The 22,421-nt window shown below is 32.5% G+C and overlaps 2 protein-coding genes across 3 annotated transcripts; one reads left to right on the forward strand and one right to left on the reverse strand.

Moving 5' to 3' along the window:
- The first annotated feature begins 2,981 nt into the window (after positions 1-2,981).
- On the forward strand, positions 2,982-3,986 carry LOC111373028. The gene has a single exon (XM_022995482.1). It carries the CDS (start codon positions 2,982-2,984, stop codon positions 3,984-3,986), a length of 1,005 nt encoding a protein of 334 aa, XP_022851250.1.
- A 1,303-nt stretch (positions 3,987-5,289) lies between these two features.
- Positions 5,290-16,523, reverse strand: LOC111373032 (protein arginine N-methyltransferase 1.5-like). 2 transcript variants are annotated; one of them, XM_022995484.1, is made up of 23 exons: positions 16,299-16,521; positions 12,551-12,668; positions 12,090-12,199; positions 11,761-11,850; positions 11,608-11,667; positions 10,888-10,979; positions 10,702-10,777; positions 10,506-10,592; positions 10,080-10,164; positions 9,875-9,966; positions 9,736-9,771; positions 9,532-9,600; positions 9,194-9,262; positions 9,029-9,082; positions 8,854-8,928; positions 8,308-8,400; positions 8,094-8,197; positions 7,219-7,267; positions 7,020-7,106; positions 6,576-6,681; positions 6,236-6,323; positions 5,750-5,843; positions 5,290-5,500 (listed from the first exon to the last, which is right to left on the reverse strand). In XM_022995484.1, the coding sequence occupies exons 1-23, from the start codon at positions 16,431-16,433 to the stop codon at positions 5,417-5,419; spliced, it is 1,953 nt and encodes a 650-aa protein (XP_022851252.1). In that variant the 5' UTR covers positions 16,434-16,521; the 3' UTR covers positions 5,290-5,416. The 2 variants fall into 2 exon arrangements, with proteins under 2 accessions (XP_022851252.1, XP_022851253.1); XM_022995485.1 differs by lacking the exons at positions 5,290-5,500; positions 5,750-5,843 and adding an exon at positions 5,894-6,079 and having other exon boundaries at positions 16,299-16,523.
- Between the last annotated feature and the right edge of the window lie 5,898 nt (positions 16,524-22,421).

The following is a 22,421-nucleotide window of genomic DNA, read 5'->3' on the forward strand; positions in this document are numbered from 1 at the left end:
TTATAAGTCTATGACCCAAGAAAAGTTATTTTGGATAAGAACGTATTAAGTTATATCCAATTGAAAGAAAACAAGATAAATAGAATTTTATATAGTTATAATCCTATTCATTTCCTCTTTCTAGAAATGGGTAAGCTTTATATTAAATTATTAATATTTTTTTTATTGGTTTAATATTAATCCTTAGTATGATTAGACTAAACTTTGGTGATTCAATCTAATTCTACTAATTAAACTCAACCTTATCCCGACTCATGTTACATGTTTTCTAGAATAACTCAACCACTTTTTATTACTATAAATACTAGGAAAGGATCTCATATTTTACCACACCAAAAGTATTCACACGTGAAAGAGAGAGAAGAAAGAAAAAGAGAGAGAGAAAAGGGAGAGAGAGAGAGAGAGAGTAACTTTTGAAATATCAAATATTTTAATCACATACTTTCAAGGCGGAGGAAAGATTTTCAACGTATTTCAGATTTTTTTTTTTTTAAAAAAAGAGGTAAGATACATTTATGTGCAAAGTGTTTTAATTTTCATTTTGCTCTTATATACAAATAATATGCATGGATTACTAGTGGACCTTCGGGTTCTAGAGAAAGAGCTATGATATTTTTATGGGAATTTAAGAGGACCTAAGATGGGTGTGTCGCTTGCTCACCAATATACTCCATAAGATAATAGCGGTATGAAGTGTATAATTTATTTGTTATGTAATAGAATATGGAAATTGCAAGTATCTTACTGGGTATTTTAAATACTCACTCTTACATTAATTTTACAGGTTGGTTTGGGTCGATTGAAATAGTGGGGAACTGGTGACGCGGGCTGCCAAGTGGATAAAGAATAGAGAAAAAGAAATAATAAGTTTGCCGTTTTTGAAATTTATCAGTTAGTTTAATTTATTCACAATGTGTTATTTGAATTTGCTAAGAATTTATGTTTATGTTTAGATACGATTTTTATGTTTTCAAATTTAGATTTATAAATATTGCAGTTATTGTTTACTAAAGAATTCTATTTTTATATTTCCACATTTAACTTAAGGAAAAGTAAGTTTTTCCTAACGTTCCGGTATTTATAATAAAATTGGGGCGTTATAGTATGGTATCAGAGCATGGTTTCACCTTCTTGTAGACTTTTTCAAAAAAAAAATTAAAAAATCACGTGAACAGTAATCGGCACTGTTCACGTGAACAGTACAGAAAATCGGAATTATGGAGCCACTTTAATTTTTTTTTTTTTTTTATTTCACAGTGAATTGACCATTTGGTTATTGGCATATGACATTTTGCATAATATATTCATTTATGTCCTTTGTTGCTTCCCACAATGACTATATAAGGTATGAATTTTTATATATTTGTCAAACGTCTTACCAATGAATTGATATTTCAAAGCACTCACTCATGTTGTACTTATATATTATCAATTAGTGTGTGCATGTGTTTATCCATGTCTCAGTATGCGTGTTAATGTAAATAAAAAATAAAAAAATCATATTTTAATAAATCTCTTTTTCCCACTATTGTTTCGAGTTTCTTTGATTTGCGTATCCACAAGACTAAAAAGTTTTGTCAAAAGGACCTAAACTGTCTAAGGCGAGTTTGGGATTTAAGCGGTCCGTTTGTGACCCCCTTCCTTATCTGGAAGTCTTTTCAGTTACGTGTTATTCGAATCATTAAGACGGAGAACAATAATTCTAAGAAAATTCTATTTTTTTAAAGATTTTGTAAAATAAAAAAAATGCACTATTCACCTAAACAGTACTGTTCACGCGAACAGTACAGCAATGTGTTAAAAAATAAAAAAAATTATATATATATATTTTAGTAACTGTTCATCCGTGAACAGTGATAATAAAGAAAATGGTATGCTGTTCACATGAAGTGTTCAATACTTTTCATGCAAAAATAGTTTTGCTTTCTTATTTCCTACATTTGTTTAATGTTAAAGGTTTGTGTAAAATTTATTCTAAATAATAAACTTACATAGTTATCATTAGAAATTTTTATGACGTTCCAATTTTAAAAAAAAAAATTTAAACAAATAAAATCAAAGTATTTTTATGTTGTAATGATATAAAAAATACTTGGCACGTGGCGCTCACCATTCGACTACTCTCCAATTGATCCCAGGTATGAAATGTAATGTCATGTTTTTAAATATTGCTGCATATTATAAAATGTATAAGCATGGTCACCTCGCATAGTTTAGTTGGCACTTTACCATAACATCATTTATGCACTGAGAACAAAATAATATTGATAATACCAAATTAAGCATAATTGAAATATACTTGTCATGTGATTAGGATGACTAGAAATAGCCCAATGTACCTTCAGCGTGCTGAAATGGCCATTGAGAACTACATAAATTATGAAGTGAGATGGGAGCGAACTTTTGTTGAACATGTTGAAGATTTCCTTTCTAAGTGGGAGCGAGTAAGGTCGTTTGGATATAATGAGGGGACAATCCTTTCGATATATCACCTTATAAGCACTATGCGACATCAATGGAGAGACGTGGCTTATTTCGTGAGGGACAGGATACCGTGAAGATATCATAATTTTATGAAACCATAAACAACAAGCACTAGCGCCCGAACCCGAACCCGAACCGAAGCCAGAGCCGGAGGAAGACCCAGAGGAGGAGATCGAACCAGAGCTGGAAGACCCTGAGCAAGAAGTCCAACCACAAAATTTCATTGATTTGGTTATGGATTCCAAGCCCGAGTCGTGCATTACTTCGGATGATGAAACGGCATAAAGAAAAAGATTCTAGATTAGGGACAAGTGTTATTTATTTGCTTAGGAAAAGTTTGATTATTTATTTATTTATTTGAATTTTTGAAGAGCAAAATTTCTATATGTAAGGATTTGGAAATTATATTAAAATTCTTCGTTATTACAAAGATTATTAATAATATTAGAGTGTTCTACCAATTTTTCCTAAATTAAAATTTTATTTATGTTAAGAAAATGTTAGGACAACAACAAAACCAAGCTACGATCATCAGGGATTTGCTAAGGGCGGTACAAGATTTGAGTTGGCAACAAGCACAGGGTGGTCCCCATGGTACAAACGCTAACAACACCAGCTCAATTGTGGAACAGTTCCGTCGCTACAAACTCCCAACCTTCGATGGCAAGGCAGACCTACTAGCAGCTGAAGAATGGATAAGGCGAATGGAGCGAATCTTCAAACATCTATCTTGCAATAATGCTCAAAAAGTGTTATTTGCAGAATTTATGTTGGTTGACGCGGCAGGCCATTGGTGGGAGTCAGCATCTCGCACTAGAACAGAAGCACAACAACATGCTCTGACTTGGACACAATTTAATGAGGAAGTGATGGGAAAATACTTCCCACAAGCCCTGAGGGATCGCAAGGAGACAGAATTCCTTCAACTCAAGCAGGGAAAGATGAAACTTGAAGATTATGAGAGAAAGTTCGAGCAACTCTCTAGGTACGCACCACACCTAGTAGACACGGAGGTAAAGAAAGCAAGGAGGTTCGAATTGGGATTGCGCCCTGAGATTGGTGGAATAATAGCATCCCACCAATTCACCACCTATAGTCACGTTTTGCAAACTACCCAAGCAATTTCAAATAGGTTGAAAATGGACCAAATTACCCAGCAAGGGGCCGAGTTATCAGGAAAGAGGAAATGGAATGGGTCCAATGAAGGGAAGGGAGAGGAACGGAACAAAAAGGTTAACTTTGAATCAAGTTTTGGACAAGTCATTCCACCCTATCCAAAGTGCAATAAAATGCATAGTGGTGAATGTTTGTTTGGGAAGCATGTGTGCTATCGATGCGGTAAAACAGGGCATATTTCCAAAAATTTCAAAGAAGACCCCTTGAAGAAGAATGATGAACAAGAAAAGAAGGTAAAGGCTCGAGTTTTTGCTTTAGCCCAGGAACGGACAACAGAAGACCCGAACACAGGTAATTTCAAGGACGAAATTATTTTAAGGGGGTGAGATTGTAACATTCCGAAATTTAAAAAAATAATAATAAATTATTATATTAATTTGAAAGTGAGGGATTAAGGTGAAATAAATATTAATATATTATATATTTGGGGACAAGTAATTGGATTTTGATAAAGTAATGATATGTATATCAATATTAAACTCATTTCAAAGGTCGTAATTAATTATAAGTCTATGACCCGAGAAAAGTTATTTTGGATAAGAACGTATTAAGTTATATCCAATTGAAAGAAAACAAGATAAATAGAATTTTATATAGTTATAATCTTATTCTTTTCCTCTTTCTAGAAACGGGTAAGGTTTATATTAAATTATTAATATTTTTTTTATTGGTTTAATATTAATCCTTAGTATGATTAGGCTAAACTTTGGTGATTCAATCTAATTCTACTAATTAAACTCAACCTTATCCCGACTCATGGTACATGTTTTCTAGAATAACTCAACAACTTTTTAGTACTATAAATACTAGGCAAGGATCTCATATTTTACCACGCCAAAAGTATTCACACGTGAAAGAGAGAGAAGAAAGAAAATGAGAGAGAGAAAATGAAGAGAGAGAGAGAGAGAGAGAGAGAGAGAGAGAGAATAACTTTGGAAATATCAAATATTTTAATCACATACTTTCAAGGCGGAGGAAAAAATTTCAACATATTTCAGATTATTTTTTTTTAAAAAAACGAGGCAAGATACATTTATGTGCAAAGTGTTTTAATTTTCCTTATACTCTTATATACAATTAGCATACATGGATTACTAATGGACCTTCGAGTTCTAGAGAAAGAGATAATAATATTTTTACGGGAATTTAAGAGAATCTAAAATGAGCGTGTCACTTGATTACCGAAATACTCCATAAGAGAATAGCGGTATGAAGTGTATAATTTATTTGTTATGTAATAGTGTACAAAAATTGCAAGTATCTTATCAGGTATTTTAAATACTCACTCTTACATTAATTTTACAGGTTAGTTCGGGCCGATTGGAATAGTGGCGAATTGGTAATGCGAGCTGTCAAGTGAATTAAAAATAGAGAAAAAGAAATAATAGGTTTGCCGTTTTTGAAATTTATCAGTTAGTTTAATTTATTCAGAATGTGTTATTTGAATTTGCTAAGAGTTTATGTTTATGTTTAGATACGATTTTCATGTTTTCAAATTTAAATTTATAAGTATTGCAGTTATTGTTTACTAAAGAATTCTATTTTTATATTTTCACATTTAACTTAAGGAAAACTAAGTTTTTCGTAACGTTCCGATATTTATAGTAAAATTGGGGCGTTACACTTCACTCGACGGACATACAGAATTTCATTCAAAATTCTACTCTTAGTTCAACTAGTATACAACAGAGTTTGGGTCATCTCGCTCCAGCTTACAGGAATGGATTTTCTTGACACACATTTTGCCACAAAAACCCTAGAGGCCGACCCAGTGTGAGCGACCATTGGAGTTGTGCATAGGAGATGCACTTGGAGATGTCACACACCATTCGTACCAAACCTGTCATCATTAAATTAAATACGACAATATCAGGTGAAGAATAGACAGTTAAGTAATCCCCAACCCATATTCTCTGTTTTTTACTGTGTTTTTATGCAAGGACATTTCAAAATTAGTTGGATCAAACCCTACTAACCAAAACAAATTAGAGATGATTATCTGACCAGTAAACAGCACCAAGTCTATTTTACTACATAAATATGAATTAAGATGCTATACAAAATACGTTAACCCAGTTAAGTGAGCTACCTTGATAGAACCACAACAACGCCAAAAATGGACCTCCAACGGAGTATTCGGTTTCACACATACTGGCGTCCTCAATGGGAAAAAAATTGGAAACCTGTAGACATCGAACCCAACCAAAATAGAGCAATCATATCTCAAGCACAATAATACTCCAATGCACATTTTCTTTCACGGTGTACTTTATGTACAAGGTTTCTTTACACTTCAATTTCACTTTTGCTTTTTTGGGTGGTTGGGGGAGGGTAGGAGGGTGTCCCATATTTCCATATTCTTTACAATGATATCTTCAATAATGAATGTGGGACCAACGCATAACAAGACAAACTGTACCTACAGATACAATGAGAAGCAGAAAAGAGTGCAAAATTTTACATGATCAGCATTCAACATATAGCATAATCTGGACTTCAGGAAACATTCATGAAGAAAAAACCAAAATAAAATAAAAAATATATAATATATTCTCGTAGAAACTTATGGCTGTACCAGCTGAACATGTTTGGTGTTGACGTTGATGGTTCGATACCAAGATGGACATCTTTGTAAAGTGTTGCATCAAAATAGCCAGCAAATCCTATTAGCCAGGCAGAAATACAAAGTCAAACAAATACATATTTGCAACCGTTTTTAATATATTTGAAATCCTCTGCTTTGATGAAAGGCTCTTTTTACCCATTTTTACTGTGGGTTTAATTTTAGCAAACAAAAATTTGCAACTTAAGTCTCCAAGGGATGGTTCTGAAGTACCCTATCATTCTCTCTTTCTATTTCAAAACTACCTGGGAAATTTAAGCAATAAAAACAGTCAGGCTTTTCGACCACATACCATGAACAATGGCTGACCCAGTATCGGGAGATATATCGAACAGAAGCTTCTTATATCGTTGATTGCTGTTCTTAGTAGAATGCTCTGGATGAATAAATGTAAAGACCTGGTCATGGAAATAATAGAAGGATGAGAATTGCTAGAACTTCCATGCACACTAGACAAAAAGATCTTCCATTCTACAAATATCAACAAGCTTCAACCCAAAAAATAAATAAATAAATAATATATATATGTATGTATGTATGTATGTATGTATGTATGTATGTATGTATATGAGAATTGCTAGAACTTCCATGCACACTAGACAAAAAGATCTTCCATTCTACAAATATCAACAAGTTTCAACCCAAAAAAAAAAAAAAAAACACACACACACACACCCCTATATAGATACATATTTACATATATACATAGATATATAGATACATATATATATCTTACACATTGAGTTGGAGCAAGCCTTGCAATACGGTGCAGCTTAGCAACATAAGCCGTTTCAAAGTGCACAAGATCTTTATGTGACTTGATCTGTAGCATTCCCAAAATAAAGCCATCAAAATGTAAGAGACATGAGTATGAAAAAAGTATGCATGCAAACCAAACATTATGCTGGGCTTGTAAATTAAGAAAGACGGTTTACATCATTGTATAATTTTGAAGCAGTCACAGGTTGAATGAAACTCGTATACCTGAAATGAGCACAGCATAAAGAAATGTGAATAGATAAATGTAAGGTGAACATCAAGACAACTTATAATGGTAAGGTAACCATTGTAAAAGGACGTTCCAGTTCTACTATGCAATCAACATTCTTTGCTTCAAGTTTATTGCTGATAACTCCCAGTATATAATGTCTAGAAATTTTACTCTCACACATTCCAGACTCGTGCTATTCCCAAAGATTCTCCTTGAGAAGCGTCAGAGAAGATAACGTAAGCAGGTGAATACACAAGATGAAAACAACTCCCACCAATAAACTAGGCTATAATGAAATATACATTTTCCAGAGAGTTTTTGGTTTTGCCTGTCAATCCGTATTGGAAATATCATTGACATAACAATGGTGTATTATCTAATCATATTTCACAAAATTACATAAAACAATCACATTTGACAGAATAGTAATAAACCATCAACCTGAAACTATTGAATACTGATGTGTAGCTGCTGTTAGAATTTGATAAGCAATAAACTAGATAACATCAGAGAATTTATGCACTAACAAAGATGGATCTTAAATGCAAAATTCTAAGTAGATTAAACACTCAAGGCCAGAATAACACAGTACCAAAATAGCCTTTATCCAACAGATACTGTTGAACCAAAAGGCAAAGCAAACTTTATCCATCTAATAGCATATAAGCATGCCTATGAACTGCAATCCAGAGACAAGACTAGGCCCATTAGGATGATGGGTACTGTACATTAGAACCATGTAATTAATGGAACCTACAGATCTTGCCAACTGATTGTAACAAATAAATAGTAAGACATCTTTATGGAACAAATACTTACGATGATGGAATTGAGATTCCATCTTCCTTCAAAAACCTCTGAGCTCCATCAAGACACTCAGGTGAGAGCTCATTATCACCGAAAGAACCCAGCAATTCGCTGACCTTAGGTTATCAAAAAGACAAAATACATGATATAATTTCCAGAAGTGTAAATCATAGTTAAATGTAAGAATAATTTTTCACTGGAATTTAGTCCATGATCTTCTGCATACCAATATGTCAGCTTTCTCAGGAGCATTCCATTGACGCATGTCACTAGAAACTATGGCAACAAGCTTTTCCCAGCCTTCTAGCTTCACCAAACTCTGTTTCAGTAAATGTGCATCACTAATAGCATATTATATATTGTGGAAAAAATAAACACAAACTTCAACTCTTAATAGGATAAATTGAAGGAAGATCTGCTGCCAGGAGTTATGGAGCTTAAGCAAAGATATCAAAAGACAAAAGTACAATCAAGAGAGTAGTGTATATGGAAACAGATGGGGAGAAGATCTAATGAAGTATAAAAGCAACTATGGAAGCTAAAAAGATGTTAAAATAGCAATCAAGAGCATATTAACAAGTTCTGAACGTAGATCACCAATAAGTAAGCTGAATTGTAACTAAGAGAATGTAAAACTCAGAAATCGTGTATCCTTCAGCACATAAAAATACAGTTACTCAGCCTACAAATAAAGTGACACTTACATACAAGTACACAACCAAATCATGCAACTTGTTTGCACGTGATAGCATGCCTGACAAGTTAAACTTACATGAAGTGTTACGATTGCATTTGGATTTTTTTCTACAGCAAAAACTTTTATTTTGCGTCCAGTTTCTTCAGCTGCCTATTGATCAGAGGAAAAAGAAAAATAGAATTAAGTGAAGAGTTTAGCACATGCAAAGTTCATATTTTCAGCTAGTTTCCACTTTTTTCCAGGAACAGACCTGCAGTGAAGCTCTAACAAGAGGTCCTCGTCCAGCACCAACAACCATCAATACCTAAAGCAAACGAAAAAGAAAAGAATAAGATAATAATATTTACAGCTTAATACCACCATGATGGTATATTATTGATGTCAAATTACTAAAATCATCATGAAACCAACTTACAGTTATAACTGTAGATGCTTGATCATCAGGAACCCTGTCCAGCAATGCTTTAGAGACTGCTCTCTGATACTGCATATTATGACTCGAAAATTAACATAAAGAAGAAATTGTATATTATAAGTTAGAAGCATGCAAGTATAGAATCTAAACTTCATATTTTTTTTAATTTTCCTTTCCATTTTAGGTTTACTATTGAGCTTCTATGATGGGGCACGTGGAAGGTCCAATCCAAAAGCTTAAGACCGTTAAATTGACCTTAACAACTAAAGTATAAAACGAGATGAACTGAAATTACTAGAAGAATATCTTAGCATTTAGCCACATACAACAGAACATACCTGGATATATTTAGCTGTGTCCTTTTCAAATGTTTCGTATGTTTGGGCTTCTAGATTATCCATAAGAGGCTGCAAAGGGAAGTTCAGAACAAAGGATGCAACAACTCTAGGTGTTAGGGAAAAATCCCACTAAAAAGAATGGAGAAAAAAAATGTGAAGAAATAAATAAAAATGAAGATGAAAATTAAGTTAGACACGACTCACCTGCAAGGGTGATTGTAAGTAATCTCTGTATCCGAGCTGAAAAAAATGCAATTAAGAAGTCAAACATATAAGATGTAAGCAAAGTACAATGCATCATGCAACAGAGGGCAGGGAGGGAAGAGAGAGAAAAGGTGTCCACCTCAAAGCGTTCTTGTTCAGGAAGGGGATCCATCTTTTGATAGAGGTAAGCAAGATAATCCAAGTATGACTTCAAGGGATGTCTCCAACCACCTAATTGGAACAACTAACACTGTCATTATATATCCAGAAAAATCAACAATGAGAGAGAAAGAAATTGAATTTCAAATAACACTGTGATTTTAATTTTACATTCTAGCTCTCACCTTCATTATTATTATCAGCACTACCGCTTGACTCCAAACTCCTCGCCATGGGAGGATTATGAACTGGTTCCCCAGAAATCACTATCTGCAAAATATCAAAGGAAAATGGCATAAATAAAATGAATTTAACACAGATGTCAACAACATGGGTCATTACATTACAATCCATAAAAAAGTGCAATTATAAGGGGAAAAAAAATCGATCAATCAATCAATCAATAGGTAGCATCAATAGAATATATCAATTATAAACTATTATAGTAAAGGTGTAAAAGAAGTTGGAATTTAATTGGACGATGCTCTCAAATGAAATTTTACAATGGGTACCAAATAAAAAAATATTTTGCAGCATAGCAAGTACCAATGCAAGCCAACATTTAAGAAGGGCAGATAATAGCGCTGCAAGGGTTATGCATCATAACTTACCTGAATTGAGTGATTGAAAAATGCAGTTGTTAGTCCCTGGTGACTCCTTGATAGACAAGGATAATGTCGTGCGTTGGTTAAAAAAGTCTGGCAGCAATCCAACATCAAAAAAAAAGGATGCATTAACTTGAAAGTAGAAAGGCAAATCTTGCATCATATAAAGAATAAATAAATAAATTATTAAAGAATAATTTACATTGGTGTCGATTATGGCTGTTCTGACAGGCTCCCCAAACCACCGGCCAAGTGAAGTAGGTGAAGGTAATGTGGACCTAACAAATAATAAGTAAGCTTGTCAGACAACAAACAGAAAGATGTAGCCATTAAACAGACATGCAGATGAAAAAATTCATTATAGATCATAAGATTTATGTATACTCACAGTATATCGAGTGCAACTGACAACTGGCTATGATGTTCACAAAGAAGGCGAAATGAATTCCATAATTCCCATGTATCAGTCTGTCCTTCACCCTGTTATGCAAAAATAGACACACTATGTAACTAAGCAATTATTGAAGGTAATTGTTGAATAATTACCATGCAATACATCTGGAAGTTAAAATATTATTAAGCAATTGACACGAGAGATCAAGCTCCAACACAGGCAATCTCATCCCCTTCTCCCAACAAGAAGACCACTACCGCCACCAACACCAGCAGCAGCAGCAACAACAAGAGGAGATAACAGGTAACGAAATGGATAATAGATTGGATTCTGTTTCATGTGAAAAGAAAGTCTCATGCACTGGTTTGAATGCTCCATTTCTTTCCCCGTTATGGACGAACTATCCTTTCAAACAAGAATCAAAATAAAAAAAAAGGTAAGCATGATTTTGTCCCAATATCATGCTAAGTATGGCTAGGACTTTCAAATCTAAAACTGTCAATTGAAGTCATTCTTCCAATTTTCTCTTAAGAGTTGCAATCACAACAGTTTCATCAGATTTGTTGAAGTTACTCAATGGGGTTGGATCTGAACACCAGATGATTCCATAAATTGAGGACGGAATGGGTGGCTCAAAATAGACATAAAAAACCCAGAAGGGATTTCAAAATAATGTTTTATCTATGCAAAACAAAACTGTGGGGTGTAACTCACCATATGATCAGGGTTCCTGGTCTCATCATCTGACTTCACCAGTGGGATCCTAAGCCACAACTTTAACAAAGAAGTAATTTGTAAGAAAAGATGAAATAGGAGAGACATAAAATACATCTAAATATTACTAGAAAGAAAGAAAAAAGATGGTACCTGCATACTGTTTAGGTTCTGCAGAATTTGATTAACACATCTAGCATAATTAGCACAGGAAGATCCCTTTGGTGTTGGAAGAAGACAGGCCTGCAGAGAAAAACATAGCTTCTTAGGCAACTAAGAGAACGATGGGTGTGACTAACTGGAACATCAATGTGACCCTAGTAAAAGGAGGGACAAGCCTGAGACAAACGAATAACCTATATAAAGGGTCCTCAGTACATACATATACATGAATTGTAGATATGGCAACCAGCTGAATAATTTTAATCAGAATAAATGCAATGTATGTTATACAACAAAAATAAATAAACAAACATTTTCACCTGCAAAGATAGATGAGAGGCCCAAGCTATTTCTTGCTTCAAAGCAATTTCAGAATCCATACGGAGTGTCTCATCTTCAGAATCCAAGTCAATCCATGAGCTAATTTTGCCTATGTAGCAGTTAGATTCATCAGTTAAGCAGTTGCTGTGACAGATATACAGCAGCAAACTAGGTAAAGCTTTCCAGCTAATATCCTCAGTTCACTAATTCCAGCTTCGAGAAAGGCATAAAGTTGTCTTTCGATGTGACATGAAAAAGAAAAGTATATGCAATCTAGACTTCACAAAAACTGCAATGATTTTGAAAGAAAAATAAAAAATCAATTGGCAAATGAAATAAACATTAATTAGGATAAATGGAAGATCTAATGACGCATCAGTTACAAAAAGATAGTATGAAAAACATGTCAAGGATATGTATCAATTATGAAAAAAATGGGCAGAAAGAAAAAGGCACGCACCAACAACATGACTGCTCCATTGTGAAGGGCTCAGAACCAAGTCTGACCCAGCAAATGGCAAGGCACCTGATCCGCCACTATCTTGGTCCATTAAGCTAGGTCTATAGGAGGGATCAATCTGCAACATGATGCAAAAATAAGAACTGAAGGATGCATGAGATGGAAAATAATGAGAATTCGTTTCTTCCAACAAAACCAGAACGTCAGATATCTTCACAGTAATTCTGAGATGCTTAGTACCACTATATTTGTAATTTATGAAATGGTAATAAACAACTCATAGAACAACCTAAAGGACAACCACCCAAGGAAAACAAAATGAAAACACTTCTAAGCATTAAGTTACAGCACCTCATACAGAAAACAAATCACAGAGCTTATCTACATTCAATGTGCCTCCCAAGAGGTAGAAAATAGCTGGTGAAATATGCAATAATAACTAACTTGTTACATTGATTGGCAAAAAGGCGCCATGATCCATACAATGCATGCCAAAGGTGAGTACTTCAAATGGTATTAATTCAATAAATCCATATATGTATTTCTTGCAGTGAACAATATCAATTGGAAGCTCATTCTTAAATTTCTTTTACATTTTATAGTTTTAAAAGCAGAATTTGGGATGAGGTTTTGTATCAATCATTGTACATAACACCCATCTTCACCTTTATTTTATTTTTATTGGCCGAAATAGCATATTTCTTTTAATCATTTAGCTACCTCACTTGACAATTGTGAAATTCATCCAGGGGAGCAAATGAACAATAAATATTTCTCTAAATAATTAATATTACACCCAGCCTGGACTTTGATCAAAGCTTAGAATTGATCCTTTAAACATAAAAGAAGACCTCTTACTTAGGAGATGATTCAGAAATCCATAAGAACCATTTATACTCTCAATAAAGCATTGTTAATACATTTTGGTTTCAAGATGTATAGTCATCTTCTCCCACACCACTCTATCAAGTGACATAGCTCTTGAGAATTATGGAGGAAAAATAAAGACTATTTGGTTATTATTTTATAATCAGCCCTTTATTCTTTACTGAACTTAACTTGATAAGTGATTATTATTTTGATAAGTGGATGATCAACTTTGTCATGTGATTACTAAGTTGACAATTTATTGTGTACTACTTTATATTTCAAGTTATGACTTTCAATTTTGTTAAATTCTTTTTAACATAAATTTTCAAGATGGTTTGTTTACCACGTGAATATTGTTGTGCTTTTCATATTTTTGGCTTTTTTGATTGGTATGTATGAGTTTACATCTCAAAGTTCCGCGAGGCTTTAAGCCGGCCTCATAAAGGTAAAATGTCCAGTACCCATTCACCATTTCTAAATATTGGTTAGCTCAATGACCATTCACATCAAAAGCCATTCAACAAAGGTATGATTGTCGAATTAGCCACAGGCCCCAAATAAAAATTAGCATGTGCAACAATAAAATCATAATTTTATATTAAGCATGATTTAGAAAGGCGGTATTGAGTCACTCATCAATGTGATATCAAATTTTGAACTGAAGTGCACATATTGGTAATGGGCTACTTGAGGCGTGCATTCCCCTATTAAATCATGTGGCCAGACTTATTTTTAAACATAACAAATTTATTGGTTGACATGTTTTGGAAGTCTACTAATTTCTTTATTACATATTAATCAGACAGCTTTGGAAATTACTTATATTATAACTTACCTTAATTCTTTCATTATTTGTTTAATAGCCATAAATAAATAAAAATTTTGAAGTTGAGACAAAAACCTAAAAATACACATAGAACACATGGACTCTTGAATTGCAACACACGGCTTTCATTGACACTTATCTATAATTTTGGGAATTTTATAATTTGTGTATGGTTTAATTCCATTCTTATTATTGTATTTTGGCATTTTGGTTACTCCTAAGTACCCGATTTTTCCTTTTTAAGAGTAGTTCTAAGAAAATCAAGTCAATCAAAGATAAAAATGAAATACAATAAAGGACATATCACAATGCCTAAATAAAAGAATAATAAATAAATAAAAAATAAATCTCATCTAATCCTATTAGAAGAGTCAAAGAGTTTGTAAAAAAGCATCTATTGGGAGAAGCTTTATGATGGCTATCTCTTGTTACTTATTACAATTGAACTACTTTCTCATTAAACGTATAATCAATGCCTTTAACCCCTTAAGCAATAACTTCATGCAAGGGTTTTGATAACGTTGAGGAAAAAAATCTCATATCAGCTAATAATGAAAACAATTGCAACATTTGAGGGCTTGGGCTACTCCCAAAGATGACCTTCTAAGATGAAACCCAAAGATGTTCAGGGTCGCCAAGGTGTTCCAAGTCAAATTTGAATCAAACGATTAATCAGCTAGTCGAGTTGTATTTCCAAATAAGAAAATCAAGTCACAGCACCACAAATGTTTTTACTTTCCAGTAGAAGGGATGAAAACAAAGTATTGATGCCTATTTGGTTGCAGAACTCTCTTGGCTGAACAAGCATGATATGTTTTTATCTTTCACCTTTTCATTCAGCATCTGAAAAAGAATTTATTGAAAATGATTGACACAAAATTGATTGGGCATGAACAAAAAGACTTAATCTGTAAGGATTCTTCTCATTTGTCAGTCAAAGTGCTGCTCTGCAACAAATTCAGGATCTTGTAGGATTGATTTCACAATCATAATATCTAACTCAGAACTTGAGTACAAGAGAGTATGAGGTAAAGTTGATGGTTCATAGGCTCATGAATAGATCAGTCGAAAACCTCTGATTTTTTATTCACTTTAGGATTTATCATTTCATGCTTCAACATAATACTGTTGCAATTAATACACGTTAATTAATATTAAATGTCACAGAGAATAAGAGAAAAATTCTACTCTCTGTAGTCAAAATTCGACTACACGATCATATACACATATTTATAAATGAGAAATGAAATGTAGTGCCAATGGCCCAAGTGATAGTAATCACGTATATCATAAGTACTATAAGTACAATTTTGCATATTCAATGCACAAATGGCCCTTAAGCACACGAAGATATAGTGACTTGCTGACCATCCACACTTGGAATCTACTACGTCATTGGCTAATTGGTAACCTTCAATTACTGAGTGAATGCACAAACCCAAGGTTCAATCATTCAATGCATGGAGCAAAATGTACAAAGTAATGCTAAGGTAATTGGTCATCTTTAATTATCCAGTGAATGCACAAAAATAAGGTTCAATCACTCGACAGATGATGCAAATGTACAACACCACCACTATGCAATGTCTCAATTATCATTTACAAAGTGATAAACTTAATGACAAATCTGTTGTTGTTAATTAGTCTTAGAATAAAGCCCAAAAAACTAAAAAAAATTTCAAAGTACAGTGCAAGAAAATACTTGGATGTCATACAGCATGTCAGCACGAAATAATTAGCAAGGTAAAACATGCACAAGTACAACATTTGCATCAAGAAGTACAAACCCAAAAGAAATTCACACATAAGACACATTGTAAGCCAAAAAGTACAACCTTTAAAGCCTAGAGCTTAACATGAGAAAATCAAGCGATACAGATGCATGAACATAACTAGTAAAAAGCAAGGTACAACCGTACAAGAACAATTACCATGTCAAACAGAATACTGGAAATGGAAATGGATATGGATATGGATATGAATATGAATATGAATATGAATATGAATAAAATACAGCAAAAAAAAATTACAATAACTGAGAAAAATACGAACCAAAGGGGCGACAAGAAAATCAAAACCGCCATGAATGTTGAAGGAGAGAAGGTGAGGCATGTCATCGTTAAATTCTGTCTCCACTCCACAGTATCGAGACTCGCTCTTGTCCCCTGCCCTCTCTCCCAGCGGCATTTTCTCTCTCTACTGATATTTGCAGGGTGAAGCAAGAGTGTGGAGGGTTTTGGAAGGGTTTGTGGTGCGGGTGGCTAGGGTTTATGGGTTTGACCAATTGGGGTTTGCGCAAGATAAAAATTAAATTAAATTTTAATTTAAGTTAAAGTGAACCATTAATTTTATCCATAATAAAGATAAAGTAAATTTTAAATAAATATTAAATAAACAATTAAATAATTTAAATACACATTTAAATATTAAATAGATAATTTAAATGAACAATTTAAATAAATAATTAACAATGAAATATTCGATAAACAATTTAAATAAGTAAATAAACAATTTAATTTTCAAATATTATGCTTTATCCATAGCCTCTTACACAAGGTCCATACATTTTAAATTTTACAGAATTGATTATCATTTAAACGTCGCTTTGAAACAGATTCCTGACAAAGTCAACTTCACATTAGTCCTAGATTTGTTGGATAAGGAACACGCAGACCTGTTACGTTGATTCTGCTTACGACGGTAACTCTAGTACAGTTAGGAGACGCATTCAGGGAATGCGATGATATGTCTAACAATTTGAAGTTGGGAACGATGTGTATTCTAGAGAGCATACTGAGATGTTATCACAAGAAGACGTCAATCGACATCTTTTCATTTGGAGGTTGTTGATGACATTGACACATTCAACAACTATTTATGGGGACAGAGATAACAGTTATCAGCTCTCATCGACGATCCTGAGGTACGTATTATTCATTTGTGATTTATGTTGTACGTCATTTCGAAATTTCAATACATGGTCATTAACTCGATGAAATGTAAATATGTCAGTTTGAAGTACTCATTGAACTGACACCGTTGATCGAGGAGGAGGGTCAGAGTTATATTTGATGAGATACAGCCGACAAGCAATGAGGTCCCAAACAATGACAGAGAGGGTAGCGAAGATGGTGACAGGGAGGGTGGCGTGGAGGGGGTGAGTGTACACAGATATTTCATTAAAATCGTTATGAATGTCAATAGGGATGGGAGAGGTGCCAGTAGAGAGGAACAAAATAATTGTAATAATTGTATTTATGAAATAACTGTATATATTTTTTTATTTATGAAATAATAATTATATTGTAAAATTTATTTAAATAAGGTAATGAAATATTAAATACATAATACACACAACCAATTAAGATAATTTATAAATGAAATATCTAAATAAGAAAATAAATTAAATATTATTTTTTTATTTAGGGGGCGTTTGTTTCTTAGTTTTGTAAGAATAAGAATGAAAAATATAGCCGTTATGGACCCCGCACAAGAGATAAAAATTCAAATTTGGTAGCTTTATGTAATGGATAGCGGTCATATTTTTCATTTTAATGGGGAAAGAATGAAAACCAAATGGGGGCTTAATATACGTAACTATGCTGGAGATGACCCCCAACTTGACAGACAATGTCGCAACTTTGGATGACGTGACAATTATGCCGGAAATGGCAATGGAAGCGACACCCTGTAAGAACATGTTTTGAAGTGCCAGAGCAAATGGTTAGTAAGAGGATTAGATTGCTGTCACAACACATTGTTTCTCCATACATGATTGAGGCAAAGAAGAGAACATCCGTCGACAGTACGTTGCCCAACCTCTTCCGTTAAATTGAGTCAGGGTGATTGTGGAATATTAGCATTGAAGTTAGGGTTATAAATGAATCGGATATATGGATCGGATCTGCTCAAATCCGATCTGATCCATTAAGAATAATTATCCTATCCAATCCGATCCAATCCAATAATCCGACGGATATTTGAATGTTAAATCCATATCCGATTTATTATGTTATCGGATATCCAATCCGATAATCCTATCGGAAATTGAAAAAATTAGAATAAATAAAAATTTATTTTTCATTGAAAATCATAGACTCAACAAGATTTTAATTATTTTTTTTATTTTAAAAAATATTTGAACTATATTGATGGGCTCACTTATTATATTAGAAAGCCCAAATCAATTTTTTTTTTCAATTCAAGTGATACTCTTTTAACTCATTTTTAAAGGAAACTCCTCTTGAAATATTTTAGTGATAACGGATCGGATTAACCTATATTTATATTTTATTCATTTAGTTACTCGAGTATTGGATTAGAATCTCGATTGGATTATCGGATTAAGACCCTAAATCCATCTCCCATTAATTTCATCGGATTCAGATCAAAATCCAATCCGTTGATTCATTTAGTTAACAGATTATCGGATTCGAATCTCGATTGGATTATCGAATTGAGACCCTAAATCTATCTCCCATTAATTTCATCAGATCCAAATCGGATTTGGATTAAAATCCAATCCATTGACAACTCTAATTGAAGTACATAAAATTTTTAGCATCGAACGTGACGTAGAGTTGATAAACTAAACACACATTAAAACGTAAGCATTTTTTTAAATGTAAGCATTCTTTTATGTACATTGTGATCCATAGTTGTAATAATTTAAATTGTAAGCATTTTTTTTAAACATTTGTAATACTTTAGTTTTTATGTAATTGTATAATAAATAATTAATTACTCTTAATTACATATATCACACACTATAAATAAAGAAAATTGAGGGAATCATTAACATACTATAAATAGAGAGTACATACGATTTAAGTAGATATTACATATTCGTCGGGTCAATTTTCATGTAATTAATAATACCACTATAAATAGAGAAAATTGAGGAAATCAATAGCATACTATAAATAGAAAATACATACGATTTAAATAGATATTACACATTCGTTGGATAGAGAATAAAATAATATAATCGGGAACTCCCACTCGACTTCATTTGGTAGAGGAAATATAATTTCGACATTTTTGAATAATGTTCGATGTCTTGAAAATGTGATCGTGCTTAATGTTCGACTCCCAACTCTGCTAGATATTCTCATGCACCGTATGATTTATGTTCTAATTAAATATTAAATAAATAATATACATAATCAATTAAGAAAATTAATTAATCATATATTTAAAGAATAAATTAAATTAAATACTAATTTTCTATTCGAATAAGTGATTAAATAAATAGTTTAATGAAGTAATAAAATTTAAATAAACAATATACATAACTAATTAAGATAATTAATTAATGAAATATTTAAAGAAGAAATTAAATTAAATATTAATTTTTTATTTGATTAAGTGTTTAAAATAAATAATTACATAAAGTAACTAATTAAGGTAATTAATAAAGAAATATTTAATGAGAAATCAAATTAAATATTGAATAATTTTACGTGTATTAATTTATAAGGATGTATGAAATTCGATGAGTGGCAGATCGAAAAAATTGTTTTTAACTCTCCAATAATATTATACCACTTGTACATTATGGTATAATGTTTTTATTTAAATAAGTAATTAAAATAAAGTAAGTAAATATTAATTACAAATAATATACATAACCAATTAAGATAATTAATTACTGAAATATTTAAATAATTAATCAATATTTTAAAATTAATTTTTTTATTCAAATAAGTTATTAAAATAATAATTAAATAAGGTAATGAAATATTAAATACATAATATACACAACCAATTAGGATAATTTATAAATGAAATATCTAAATAAGAAATTAAATTAAATTAAATATTAATTTTTTTATTTAATTAAGTGATTAAGTCCCCTTTTGGTAGTCATTAATTGTCAAAATGCATCTCTTCTATCAAATCAATGGGGGGTCAATCTCATATTTTATTCTTCAATTCAAATTCAAAATGGTTGAATTCTCATCTCTGCCCTTGTTTGTCCCTACTTTAAATTGTTTCTACACACGCACCGATTCCATCAATATGACAAAGACGAGGATGAGAAATATTTTTTCGCCAACACTCCAAAAGAAAATGGTTAGATTTAATAAATTAAATAAAATTAAAATTTGTCGAAACGTTCTAATTATTGCAAGACAACAAGTCACAATATTGATGTGTAAAGAAACCATTGATATATATATCCGAATGTGTAAAAAAAGTTCACAACATAACAACGAAAGAATATATTCCCATACAAAATCCATCCAAACCATTCACTCAAATATTCATAACACAACAAATTTGTTACTGACATTCAAACCTCTCCACACAATGAACAAGGACTTGTCATATGCATGCACACTTTTTAAGTAGAGGCTCCTTCTCATAATCACTCATTATCCTCGCATTCACCCTCCACACTTTTTAATTACAGTCTCATTTGCAACATTCATTTTGCAAGACATTTACTTGAAAAGTTTCTCACACATTTACTCCAAAAAAGTACTCATTGGACCAAAAAAGGTAAGCAAACCAAAATTTTATTCAAGATTTTTGCTAATTAATAGTAAGTTGTCAAAGAAAAAAATGTGTTCGTGACACGAGAATATAATTTTATTGAAAAAAATCGTTTCAGACGACGCAAGTGTCGCTGCGTCTCCGTGACACACACGAAGAATGTCTCCGTGACAGTGTCACAGATTGTGACATTGCATGGAGAAATATTTGTTGTTCTTTTTTTCTATTTTATTGTTTTCAGGTTTTAGGATGTGATTTTTTTAAACAAAATTAGATTTGTTTTAAAATATTATTTACGATCAATTTTACATTTTTTTTACGTTCATTTTGTATATTGGATTTTTTTAAACAAAATAATATATTTGTTTGAGACTATTTATTATTGTGTAATTTACGCATATGTCTTTAGAATACGTTTTCTCTCCAGATCAATGGTTTTCTGTACCATCGTCCAGTATCCAAATCGTGAATACATTAAAGATTTTGTATAATTCATAGATGTCGATCAACAATGTTATTTACTGTGTAATAATTTTTGTGAATTTGTTTACAGAGTTATATTCAGGGGACAAGAAAAACAATTTAATAGTAATTTGGTACATGAATTTATAATGCGAATTGTACATTGTGGCAAAAATAATGAATTTTGGATACAGTTAGATGACCATGTTGCCAAATTCGGCATGCAAGAATTATGCCTAATTACTGGACTATCTTGTCATGAACCATCCATTGAAATTGACTATAATAACGATCGTCTTAAATATCAATATTTTAATGGGGTAAAAAGAATTAGCAATAGAATGCTTTTTGAAACTTTCCATATGTGTGACGTCGAAGAAGATAAATTTAAGTTGGGACTAGTTATGCTGGTGGAGTTTGTGTTGAAACCGACTTCAAGACAAATTAATTATAGAACTTTGGGCATAGTTGAATATCTTGATGAGTTCCTTACATATCCATGGGGCCATAACGCATATTTCGTTTTGTTAAATTTGTTAAAAGAGTCGCAATTTGAATGAATAGTAATGATGCAATAGAACCAACAAACAGAATGTAAGTATGCTGTATAAGACTATCCACTTGCATTTCAGGTATGTTGTTCATATTCTAATTGTTTACGTATTTCATATAATTTCTTTGTAAAAAAATATATTATATACATCGACATTTATCAGTAATTATGTTGCAGTATTGGATATATGAAGCATTTTCACAGATCGAGCAAAAGTTTGGACGTCGTAGGTATAAAACGACACAGAGTCCACGAATGTACAAGTGAAGGCCTAATACAATACTAAAGGAAGCAATTGTTAAAGAATTTTTGGATACTGAAGAGGTATGAATTTTTTAATTCTAACGTCGAATGATGTTTGTATTAAATTGGTAAAACTTGATATTCAAAAATTTGATGAGACGAACTTGTTTACGATGATTACAGATAGAAGTCATTGCAGTGCTGCAATCTACGGAAGAAGAATTAGAAATACCGTGGTACTCAAATTTGTCACTGCCAGATAACAATGAACACATTATATTAGATGCTATTGTCAATGGAGAATTGGAGAATGTAGCACAACCAATACCTAGGGATGGCAATCAGGCTTGCCGGCTCGGGCCGCCCATGGCTCGGCTCGGGGTTCGGTAGACCCGAGCCCCATTTTTTTGGGGACATGG

The sequence above is a fragment of the Olea europaea genome, unplaced genomic scaffold (assembly GCF_002742605.1).
Source record: "Olea europaea var. sylvestris unplaced genomic scaffold, O_europaea_v1 scaffold1063, whole genome shotgun sequence".
Taxonomy (NCBI): domain Eukaryota; kingdom Viridiplantae; phylum Streptophyta; class Magnoliopsida; order Lamiales; family Oleaceae; genus Olea; species Olea europaea.

Excerpts from the sequence above, each read along its gene's own strand:
- LOC111373028 (XM_022995482.1), top strand. The coding sequence starts at position 2,982 with ATGTTAGGACAACAACAAAACCAAGCTACGATCATCAGGGATTTGCTA.
- LOC111373032 (XM_022995484.1), bottom strand. The coding sequence starts at position 16,433 with ATGCCGCTGGGAGAGAGGGCAGGGGACAAGAGCGAGTCTCGATACTGT. Across the intron at positions 9,083-9,193 it reads AAGCATCTACAGTTATAACT|GTATTGATGGTTGTTGGTGC; the intron begins GTAAGTTGGTTT and ends CGTTTGCTTTAG. Across the intron at positions 5,844-6,235 it reads ACACCAAACATGTTCAGCTG|GTTTCCAATTTTTTTCCCAT; the intron begins GTACAGCCATAA and ends CGATGTCTACAG.